The sequence below is a fragment of the Hermetia illucens genome, chromosome 1, assembly GCF_905115235.1.
Source record: "Hermetia illucens chromosome 1, iHerIll2.2.curated.20191125, whole genome shotgun sequence".
Classification (NCBI taxonomy): Eukaryota; Metazoa; Arthropoda; class Insecta; order Diptera; family Stratiomyidae; genus Hermetia; species Hermetia illucens.
Window position 1 is genome coordinate 61,027,167 of NC_051849.1, and position 12,720 is coordinate 61,039,886.

General features: G+C 40.5%; 1 protein-coding gene across 1 annotated transcript; it reads right to left on the minus strand.

Annotated features, from left to right (window-relative positions):
* Positions 1 to 5,987: 5,987 nt before the first annotated feature.
* On the minus strand, positions 5,988 to 12,720 carry LOC119651028 (odorant receptor 67c-like). The gene is made up of 4 exons (XM_038054376.1): positions 12,566 to 12,720; positions 12,306 to 12,507; positions 12,082 to 12,237; positions 5,988 to 6,098 (listed from the first exon to the last, which is right to left on the minus strand). Exons 1-4 carry the CDS (start codon positions 12,718 to 12,720, stop codon positions 6,045 to 6,047), a joined length of 567 nt encoding a protein of 188 aa, XP_037910304.1. The 3' UTR covers positions 5,988 to 6,044.

The window sequence follows — 12,720 nt, forward strand, 5'->3', positions numbered from 1 at the left end:
AAGTCAGAAGCAGGTCCTGGAAGCTGCAAAGAAAATAGCTGAAAATATAGCACCTGGCTAAACTAGCATCCTCAACAAAGCTCTTAAGCCAATAGTCAAGATAGTTGCAAATAAGCTTCCTGAGAAATTTACCACATGTCTTGAAAAAGCAGCACCCTACAGAGTCGAAGAAGCAGAGACCAATACTCATTCTCAGACTAAAAAAACCTATGGCAAATTATTCGATCGGATAATCTATAACAGATGACTTCCATTTACCGAAGAGGAGGGGCGTCTGGTGGCTTCCATAGCTAAATGCAAATGCAATGCAATGACAATTTCCGAAGTGAAGAATCAATTCCACGACAGGCCTTTATGCTGTGATTCAAATAAACGACCCAAACCATATCAAATGACAGTTTATGACATTGTATCCTGTGAGCAGTAAGTAGGAGACAAGACGGAGGTAGTACTTACTACTAAGCACGTCTATGAAGATCAAAGTCGCAACACAGACCATACATCCCTAGTCTGCACTCAAGTATTCACGCGTAATAATCGCTCAGAGGCTCAATTTCAAATTATAATACAAGTAAAGAAAGTAAATGGAAGTAAAATGGGAACCGCGTATTGCCTAAACACACTCCAAACATATTGCACTTACCGAACAATATTTGACAAAGCGGCCTGCGTGATAGCAGAAAGGATCCCGAGAGAAGGACACGCTACCGAAAGATCTTCTACCTGCCAGCGGCAATTCGCATGAAGTTTAACTAAGTAGAAGGAGAGGTGAAACAAGTGAGAAAAAATTCGTTAAGCCTACAAGATCATATGGGATAATGGGGGGGTTGGGTCGAGCAACCCCCTGTGAAGTAAGTTTGGATCTAACACACAGAGGTTTTCGAGCATACTTCTATAATTTTGGACATGACGATTAAATGCTACAACGGGGAAGCACTTAACACCCGAAAACATCATAGAGCATATGTTTCAACATGCAATTAGAAAACAGACAGACGCTGACAATAAACCGATTTTAATAAGACTTTCCTTCCCATAAAGTCTTGAAAAGTTCTCAACATTTTACACAAAGGCAACAAGCAACCAAATCAATTGGAAACGACTCAACAGCCGTCCGCGGCAACGATGGCTTCACACACTAAACAACAACCTGGAAACTACTCTACTCCACCCGGGTCAAGCTTATCGATAGAACAAGTGAAAAATTCCATCCAGACAAGACCATATACACAACCGAGCATAGTAAGGACTGAATAAAAAAAGTCGGAATACCAGAATACCTTAAAAAGATAGACATAGTAACGATAGTTCGTGATTACTCGTACCTTGCGAAACATTTCTAAGGATACCACAGAGAGTAAAGGCGCACTCAATAATGCAGGATGTTGAGAGCGTTGAATTATTCGCAGCAAATATTTTTGATACTCAACATTTGATTTGAAATGGAGGTGATTAAAGGCAGATATTCCAACATTAGTGCTCTGTAAAAAAGTTGAATTTCCATTATGGATAAAATATTTGCCCATTTAATTATTATATTACTTACACATTCAGTTAAACGCATCCCCATATAGCAAAGATTAAATATCTGCAGCATTTGGAGAAAAAGAATCAAAAATTGCCTGAAGAAGTCCACTAGACTTACGCCTTCGACCACACTGAAACCAAGCATGCACAGATTTAGGGAAGATGTTGTTAGGGTCAGCAAAACTGAGATGCTGAAAATATCATTTACCACAGCACTCATTCTGGAATAATCCTTATAGAAACATTGTAGCTATGGAACAAAACACATACAAGTACCTCAAAACTCCATCATGGAAACAGACCAAACTTCGTATCTTCCCAAAGGGATTGGAATCAGGATTAGATGAAACTTGATCGAATTCATTGGAAACGTAGGCAAAATCCATACAAAGTAAAATCACTAGATGAATAACGAAGACATCCGCAGCCATTATTGCTGTACTACAAAAGTGTATCCCATAAGATTGATGAACATAAAGGACAGCGTACACTAGAACCGAGTCTAATTCAAATGTTCTCCACATCGGAACTGGTGTTATATACACAAAATTCCCGCTTTTGAGAAATCCGTAAAATGAACTCAAAAATGAACTTGTTATGAAGATATTAATTGTAGTCAATTGGGAAAATATAGCCATCCGGGAGACAATAGTTCGCTCCTTATAAAATTGTCGAAACTGAAAAAGCTTCCTATGTTCCGTGCTTCGTGGAAAAATCTGATCCAAATCATCAAGAACCTGAATCAATTTGTCCTTTTTTAAGAAGATTGCAACAATCTTCCCATAACATATAATTGTATATAAAATCGCGACGAATGATGGAGATTCCTCTAGCAAATTCGACGAACCGTTAATGAAAATAACGAAAGTTTGGCCCAAAGCATATAAAAACAGATTCACGAGTCCAAAATAGAAAATCCTTTGACTTAGGGATGAAATATTACTCTTTTGGCAAGGATTCCATCCTATGAAAGCAAAACACCGCAAGGGTGTCTTGATGAACTCGTTGAAATCTTCCGGAATATGTTGCCTAGCCATCTTTCTCAAGCGAGCGTTTAGACTATTGTGTAAGATTTAGTGTCCTTTCTGTAAATAATTCAATAACATGAAGCACGTTTCATCGTTTAGTCAATTTTTAATAATGTCGTTAATCACCCATCAAATTATTATCACATTATCTAATGGAGGAAATATTCAGTAGGAAGAAGATACTTGAATGGGAAGGAAGCATTAAGATTGCAAAGAAATACATATACAATATTATAGTACACAGGACGGTCGAGAAGGGGTGATTCCCTCGGGGCAGAAGGTTTCTTGTGGGGCGGGAATGGAGTGTTTGACAAAATTAAGCCAATTGTGCAATTTAGGAGTGGGCCCGCATGATTTTCTTTCCAGCTCTGCATTTTGTTTCCCAGTATATTATGTGTGTATATGTGTACAAAAGGTCTCTGGGAGCATTTCTACCATCACCGCCGTTACTCTATAGCTAAGAACAATCCGGTTATCATGGTTATGTGTAAAACGAATTAAATTCGCTTCAGTATATATCTGTTCTATCACGCACTATTCAATAAAAACCTTTTATCATAAATTTTAATGTATTGATTCTATGGAACTGCCTGAAGTGAGTCGGCTCATTTTCCGCCAAACTTAAGAAGGGAAAAGCATATGACATTTTTCACAATCGATACCCCCATGGGACGTGCCCCTTGGTGTGGACAGAGTACTGATCATAGGATAGTTACGGAATAATGCACCTGGAAGATACCTAAAGCAAACAGACATTATGGAGAATATGGTGCAGAGCTCCCCTTAGAAGAGAAGAAAAATGAGGTCCGTTACTCTATGGTATAACACTATTATGTCTAAAAGTCTTTGCACGGAGTCGCAAGCTAGCCTATCACGAAAATAAATGGAATTGCTCCTGCGTTTGCGATAGATATTCATTACCCCTTCCGGTGAACTGCCCACTCAGATTCAATCAAATAAATGATATGAGGATGCCATAATAAATTGAATAGGTTTTGCTCGTGTAAGATACTCTGGGTTCTGGGCCATACTGGGTTAGTAAATAACGAGACAGCAGATAAGCTGGACAGGAAAGAAGCAAAAACTAAATGAACCCTTCTATGGAATCGGAAAAGCGTTCATGCTCATGACAAGAAGGACGGAATAGAAACGATTGGGAGAATTGGACGAACTTACCAGAAATCGAGCAGTCCAGGCTATCCATGTGAAAATATGAACCTAAATACTCACAGGTTTGTATAAATCTCACCAAGAAGGATAATATTGTGAATACTTAACTACCGCTTGGGGAAACTAGGGTTATATGCGGACAGTGTCAACAGATTCTGTACTGAGGGCGATGGAACCTTCATATATAGCATATATTGGGACAATATGCTAAGTAGATTTAAGACTGGGGCCCTCATAAGGTGGCTACAGCAGTTTCCGCAGAGCGTCCGTCCTAATTAGGACATGCGTACAGGATTCGAGATCCCTGAGCACGTCAGCTACGATTTTCGCATGATTGGTGGGTGGTGGCGGCTTCAGCTTTGGCATTAAGTCCTTGACCATACGCAATAGACCGGTAGTATTGAGCCCCGACTTGATGTCGAGAATAGGGTCGCTGGGGAGTTCTCGCAATTAGCTGTTTGGAGGCCAAGAAAAACTAGTGATAAGAATAGTCATTATCGCGGCCTTCAGCGTCATGTGCCACATTTCGACCATCCCATTGGAGTACGTGTGGTACGCGGTTGTCCAGTGGCGTTTAAAGTCGAGATTTTGCCCAACTCTGAGAAAAGGAGGACTCAAATTGCATTCCCTGGTCGGTGATTATAATTATCGGCAGACTAAAGCGTGGAATCCAATCTCGACAGAAGGCCCCTGCACAAGATTACGCAGTAATGTCTTTCGGAGGTATCGCCTCAAGCCACCGCGTGAACGTATCGATGAAGCCGTGCGAGTCTCGCGCTTCTGGCATGCGTCTGGCCCAAAAGTTATTGTCCTCCAATGATAGCCAGAAATACTTTGCGGTGACTAACCGATTTGTTGTCCGAATGCCTGAGTGCCCCAGATCGTGACCGGCACGAAATACTTCCTTACTTCTTTTCGGAAATCGGCCGGAATATATGGTATTGATCCCTTGTCTCAGGTCGTGCAATAGATACTGGATATTGAGCCGAAGATAGGAAATTCCCTAAATGTGCATTTGGAGTTGGTCTTCAAGTTCTGAAGAACTTCGTCGTCCTTCTGCGCCTCAGCGATTGTAGGCAAATCGACGGTGGCTGGGATCTTGAACTATACAACTCGCGAAAAAGCGTCAGCAACCACGTTATCTTTTCCAGACATGTGTGGAATGTCGAAAGTGAACTGGTTCGTAAAGCTCAAGTGCCGAACTTGGCGAGGACACGCTTTGTTGGGCTTTTGTTTCAAATTAAAAGTGAGTGGCTTATGGTCCGTGAACAATGTGAACGGTCTTCCTTCAAGCAAATACCGGAAGTATTTAATTGCGGGGTACGCGCGAGTAACTTAGGATCATAGGTGCTGAAGTTCCGTTGAGCGGGATTGAGCTGTTTAGAGAAGAAGCTCACCGCTGCCAGATCTGATTCACTTTTTGGCGAAGAACAGCACCCACGACAATGTCTGAGGCATTGACAAATACGGCTAGGGGTGAATCTTGCTGAGGGAATGCCAGAAGTTTAGCATCCACTATCTGTTGCTTAGCTGTTGCGTTTGGACAGTCTCTGGGAACCACACAATCAGACGAGACTTTTTGCTTTTTCACCCGGCCAAAAAGGCATTAAGGATCGATTGATGAGTGGCCTTGGGCAAGAAACGACGATAGAAATTTAACATGCCCAAGAACCTTCTCAGATCCTTAACAGGTTTTGGAAGCGTGGAGCTTGAAATCGCTTGAACCTTGGCTGGGTCCGGTTAGATGCCTTCGGGTGGCCCCTTGCGTTTGTAAGATTTGCAGAGATGTGGAGACGTCTAAAAATTCACTTGGGTGGGGCTTTAAATGCTCGGTCTCAGAAGAAGACGCGACCAGAACAGCATCCTAATATAAGAAACAGTGGAGGTTTCGCAGCACAAACTGGATAAATCTTTGAAAGGTTTGCACCGCGTTGCATAGTGAATCCTAGTGAACTTGAAATCTCCGAAAGTTGAGTATATTGCCCTTTTTCGAAATGCCTTCGGGAACTACAGGTATCTGATAGTATGCTTTGACTAAGTTCAATGTCGGGAAAATTCGCAGTCTGCGATAAACTGTACAAATTCGTGGATGTGTGGGTTGGGGTAACGGTCTGGAGTCAAGGTCTCCATTCGCCATTGGGTTTAAGGATCACGTGAACTGACGAATATCATGCTTAACAAGCTCAGAGAGACCAATCTTAGCAGTAAAGGATCATTTTTATAATAAAGACCAAACACAATTATAATTTATTCTGCATACTACATAAATATTGATATTTCAGGAACCAGATGCTCCATCAGTGCGTTTCACAAGCTTAATTAATTTTTGATTGAATTTAAAACGGTGAAAAACTGATATGCAATACTCAACACCTGGAATAGAAAAAATGGAAATGGTTTTCTTGAAAAATTTAGTGACAAATTTTGTTAAGTTATAATTGAGCCATTTATAAAACAATTCATTATTTTCCACTATTTGTAGCAGTCATGCTCACGCATGGCTAAGAAACTACCGTAATGTCCTCATTTCTGTATGACTTAAAATAAAACAAGTTACCGAAGATTGATGAAGTGCCAACTTTCCTGGATAAACGAAAAGAAGTTAAAAACCGGAAGCTAGCACTTTACTAGATACCATGTGTACGAACAAACATGATTTTTTTCAGATGTTTGAGTTGAGTAGTTCATGAGAACAGGTCCTTGAAATAGTTGGCCCCTTTCGGACCCCGCACTCCCCTCCTTTGCAAGCAGTGTCAAAACTAACTGCTTCGAAAAGTACTAATCGGGACCTTTCATTTGATATCCTACACGGCTATGTTCGGCGAAAAAAATTGTACACTCCCTTTTTGCACTTAAGAAACTCATTGCATGCAACGGGATTTACATAGCTTTCCACCAAAATTGTGTATCAATAGGTGTAACCATTTTTGAAGAAATGCTTGTGACAGACCGGTTGATAGATGCCGCAAGCCTCGAGACCAAAAGACGCCATCGGCGAAATAGAAGCCGATCTGGATATGAGCAGCTGCTTGAAGAATACAAAGAGACTCGGAAGAAATTATATGTGACTATCATAAAACACAAGAGTGAGCAGACTTGTGACCCCTCTAACCACCGACCAATAGCATTAACTTCAATTCTGTCAAAAGTTTTTGAAAAACTTATCAATTCTGAATTAATGACCTATCTCGACTTAAACCACCTTATCAACGACAAGCAATACCGATTTCGTTCTATGTGCTTGACACTTCTCACTTGATGACACTTCTCCCAGAAAAATGGATCATTGTCTTCATAATCACGACGAGGCCAAAATTGTTTGACAGAGTATGGCACCCTGCACTCCTAGCTAAACTACACGCTTTTGGTCTTGATGACAAGTTCGTCAATGGCCGTTCCATTCGAGTTGTATTGGATGGTGTTGAATCAAAACCCAAAATGCCAGGGTACCCCAAGGTACTGTTCTGTCACCCACCCTCTTTCTCATCTTCATTAATAACTTCTTGACTAGCACTTTCAATCCAATCCAGAGCTTTGCTGATGACAACACCCTTGACTTCGCGTATTCGTTTGATGACCGGGAGTGCATGTTTGAGTCATTGAATGAAGACATATGATTTATTATTACTTGGAATAAACTATGTGCTCCACCCTCTTCACAATCTATTCTTGCCGATGGTGCGAATACTCCTGACTCATTTTCACTCAACATACTGGGTATTAACATCTTCAGTAAGCTTAGCTGGACCGAATACATCTTGGACATTGTGAAAAAACTGATCAAATTTTTGGGGTTTCTGAATCGTTCCAAAAATATTTTTCACCATTCGACCCAGCGCAGATCTATAAAAACTTACGTTAGACCTAGACTCGAATACACTTCCTATATTTGGGCATTACATCACAATTTAAACCCACAGCCAGAGCACAGACGATATGTTGGATGTATTTCTCTCCTCTATCGTTATTATAACGATCACTGCTCTCAGGAAATATCAGGTCTTATCCCTTGTAGAGCCTCTCTTAAACGCAACGCCTATCTAAGTAGCCGCTTTCATCCCCATACTCTAAGAGCCAGAGCTAGCCGCACTGTGAAAAACCACGAATCGTTCTTATCTCGAACCACACTAATGTGGAACAGATTACCATCTTCTGTCTTTCCGTCTGACTACAACATACAGATGTTCAGGCAAGAAGTGTATCGCTACTTCCTTCACGCTCAACCCTTTCCTCATTTCAATGCCTAACTCCCTTCCCCTCGCCAAGGCTATAGCATCAAAGGGCATTTCCTAAGCTTTGGCATCACCAGAAAAAAAAGCTTTGAGCGACTAAGTAAAGAAACTGACAGGGACCCCTGTGGTAGTCAAAGCGCTCACAACCAATTTCTTGCCTAAATTTGCTTAATAAAATAGCAATGAATCTTTTCCCACAAAATGTGAATACCGCTGTCGGGGTAGACACAGCCGAAGTTCCGTTGGTAAGTTAGGAGGAGGTCCTAGAAACTGCGGAAAAATAGTTGGAAATAAAGCACCTGGCTTGGATAGCATCCCCAACAAAGTTCTTAAGGCAGCAGTCAAAATAACGCCAAATATGTTTGCAAAGAAATTTACCACATGTTTTAAAGAAGGAGCATTTCCTACACAATGGAAAAAGCAGAAACTAATACTAATCCCCAAGCCAAACAAACCTTTGGGTAAAGCTTCGTTATATATAAGCGCATCGAAGTAGGTGGCGCCTATCGTTGTTGACTTCTTAATTAATAAGCTTTTGTACTGCAAACCAGATAACGAAATGAAATCATATCGAACGACATGTGTAGTCCCACAAGGGTCCTTGTGGATTATTGCTGGGGTGACTTCCATTGGTTTCGCAGACGACATTGATGTGTCGGTTGTTACATGTCCTCTGAAGAAGCCGAGCTTTACGCGAATGAAGCATGGTTTACTGCTTGCAGAACATAAGACGAACGTACTGCTTACTACCAAGTGGCGAATGTGCAGATCTATGAAGATCAAAGTTGGAACACAAACAATATATTCCAAACCTGCGTTTAAGTACTTAGGCGTGATGACTGGCCAAAGGCTAAACTGCACATCACATGCGGAGTGAGCAGCAACCAAAAAATATAACACCGAAACAGTGATTGCAAGAATGCTAGGTGACCCAAGGCCAAGCCAAGCCAAGGGTGGTCAGTTCGATCCAACTATATGCTGCCCCAGTGTAGGCACATGGATCGAAAAATACAACAAAATTAAGAGAAAGATTGGAGCTGCATATCACATATGTGCACTCCGAATATATAACGCCTACAAAACAATATGCAAACAAGCAACCTGTGTGATTGCAAAAATGATCCTGATTGGTACTCTGGCGAGAGAAGAATAACAACTTCACGATAGAACATATCTCACCGGAGAATCCCCTGTCCATCAGCGGCAGTTTAAACTGTCGTGGAATGGCAGGAGAAGCGGAACAAGTGAGAAGAAGGCCGCTAGACCTACAGAATACTATGGGATATTCATAAAGGGATCGAGCGACCCCACCGTGAGGTAGGTTTTAACCAAACCACTTTTTTGAACGGACACGGAGGTTCTCGAGCATATCCATCTACCTCAAGGAATTTAGAATGATGTTTTACTGTATTGCCCGAAAAGTGCCGAATATTGCAGAAGATGCAGAACACATTTTACTATATTGCCCGAGATTCGCAGTGTAGAGTGCTGCATTGGAAGTTACAACATGTTGAATGTTGAAGTCGAGAGCGATATGGACTGAAGTCGAAAAGGTGATAGTAGCCATCCATAGCAAGCTTAGATAGCAAGAAGTGAAGGAGAGGGGAGCACAATTTTTAACACAAGGATAATGCTACATCAACTACAGGAGAATTACAGCTACTCAAGCAGAATGCAGATACTTTTATTATAGAATTGCTAGGAGAGAGAAGAACAAACATCAATACATTAAATATTCCTAGTAAAAACAAAGCTGATTTTCATCCGCTTCGCTCGTTCTTTAATGCAAAATTATGCTTGATTCAGTCTTTTCCTACCGTCACTTACACCAAAGTGGCCTTTTACGACTCCTTGTTGTTCTTACCATGATCACTCTCATATGTTATATCCAACGTTTGTTTCCTAACATCTCACAACAAAATTGAACTCGAACAGCTTGTCCGAATGTGGAATGATCTCCTTATGCAGCACAGTTTACTATTTTATCTGAATAAAACTTGTAAGAATCGACCACAATGATGCTGCCACTGTCAATGACAACGACGAGAACTAAGCAACTTAGGTATCTCGCATCGGAGCGAATAGTGAACTGCGGCATGAAATTGCTTCAAACATCAATGTAAGCTAGATAACGTGGTGTTGCACTACTGCCATCTCTTTGCAATCAATGCATCATCGAAACTGTCAAATCCAGAACCTATCGTATTGTTGTTCATTCGAGTGTTAACCGGCTATCAAAGACAATGCACGCCGTATTGCAGTTACGGAGGTGAAGATGTTACGTTGGATCAGTGGCATGGCATGCTGTGTTCACCCCTAAAATGAGGACATCTACAGTCGATATTGGATTGTACCCATCATATAGAATGGAAGGGATGTGCTCAATGGTATTCGGATTGTTGAGAACCCACTAGCTAAGATGGGCCTGAGCATCGTCGAGAATGATCATTTTTTTCACCGGTCCTTTCTCAGAAACTACAAATCCGAAAAATCTAAAAAAAACAGGAATCTGCCTGGTTGATGCCTAAGCTTCAAATAAGGTTAATAATAATACTTTATAATAATATTTAGTAATTGACTGCAAAATCCCCCTCAAGTTCATCTCAGAATCATAAATGAAGCAATGTAGGCTAGGCACAGAGTATGGTCCTAACAAATTTGGTGGAAATCGCACTATTACTAACAAAGTTGTAATAGGTCAAACTGTCGGTTCTGTGCAAATTCAAAATTAGAATCGCCTTTTGATTTTAGTTATATCTTGATGTAGCCGCTCTCCTTGCTCGCTGCTCATATCACCCAAGTTTTGTGGAAAAAAATCAACATGTCAATGTAGAAAATGTATCTTGAGAGACATTCGAGCTTGACACTGTTGATTACCCGCTTATAATCCGGGTACCAAGAACGTTGTGGCCAACACTTTTAAACGATGCCCATGCTACTGCTTCGTCAGGCGTTAAACACTTTGTGAACTTTACATCAGGTCCGACAAATATTCCTTCTTTGATTTTTCCGTATGACAGTTTTTCTCTGCATTTTCACATTTTTCAAAGCACACCAAGGTCCAACAGATGTTTATTGCATGCACCACTCGCAAACTCGAAAACTAGAACACATGGTTTGAAGATCTGAGTTCAGGGCATTAAATAACGTTAAGAATCGTTCTCATCTATTCGGGTCCAAAAGTCGACCCGAATTTGTAAACTTGTGTAATAGTACAATTTCCACTAAACTTTCCAAGTTGATGCTCAATATCATGGTCTGTGATATTGTCGTAGGATGAACTTAAAGGGGTATGCATTCAATTTCGAAAATATAATAATATACTATTATTAACTTTATTTGGTCAGATCTTACGGCTTAAATACCATATGCAAACACCATTTTGATTTTTTTTTCAGATTTTTCGGTTGGGTAGCTTCTGAGAATTCTGGTCCTTGATATAAGTAACCACTTCTTACCGCGTGATCATGAAAATGCGGCCCTGTAATTCCGACTGAAGTAAACACTCAGCAAGCACAGCATACCGTCATAACAATAAAAGAGTCAGCGGTTCTGCCACAATGTTCGAACGTATTCTACCTAATCTGCTAACTGTTTGAAAATTGCTTTAACTATAAATTGTACACTTTTTTCGAGTGTAACGTAATGTATTACTTAGACAGAAGATGTTCCTTATTATGTAAATTTACTTGCATAGATCAAGTTCCGTTTCACCCTCAATTTTATCAACATAAAGCAGGTCAGACCAGTTACCAGTGGAAGCGGCAGTGGAAAGATCACACATTAAGGGAGGGGGACCACTGCATTGCTGGCTACACCATAAAATGGAACCCACTACCCCAAAATGACCGACTAGAATTAAATGGTGTAGAACATTAGAGGAGGAATGCAAACGTCTTGGGAAGCCGTAAGCGTGGTTACTAGCAACCATACATATAACTAGAGGACGCGGTCAATATACCGAGAAGATTCATAGCAACCACCAGGGGCTTCATCATCTCTTGCTATTGTTGGCTACCAATTCTGAATCCCTGAATACTGTTCTACCAAATTTTTGTGCCTATAACTTTTTATGAAAGTTAAAGCAATTATATTTAGTTGAAAAAGTATCTAGTAAATTTCACCTTTCGCAAAGTTTCCAAAGATACGACTGATAATAAAGGTGCGTTAAGAATTGCCGGACGTTGAGATCTCTGGATTATGCTCAGCAAGTGTTTCTGGTACGCCAGATTCCGACTAAAGATAAGATGATTAAATGCAGAAATACTGATGCTGGTGCTCTGTAAAGTAAATAATATTGTCATTACAGAATGTTTTTTATATATAGGTACTCGGATACTTTACGTACACATTCACTAAGGCGCATGCCCATATAACAAACGTTGAATATTTGCAGCACTTGAAGGAATAGCAGGAAAGCGTGCCGCAAAAACTCAGCTAAACTTACTCCATCCACTACCTCAAAGCCAAGCATGCATAAATTAAGGGACGACAGTGCTAGATTTAATAAAACTGAAATACTGAATATTTCATTGACCGTCGCACTCATTCTGAAATACCCAACACATAATTCTATAAACAAAATGTTCAATTATTTTAAGAACATACCCCAATATCTGATCGTGAAATTCGATCAGAATTTTTATCCTTCTAAAATGCTCGTTGTCTTGGCGCAACTCCATCTGACTGAATTCATTTGAAATGTACATGAAAAACATACAAAGCAAAATAACCAGGTGAATCATGAATATATCTGTGGCCAT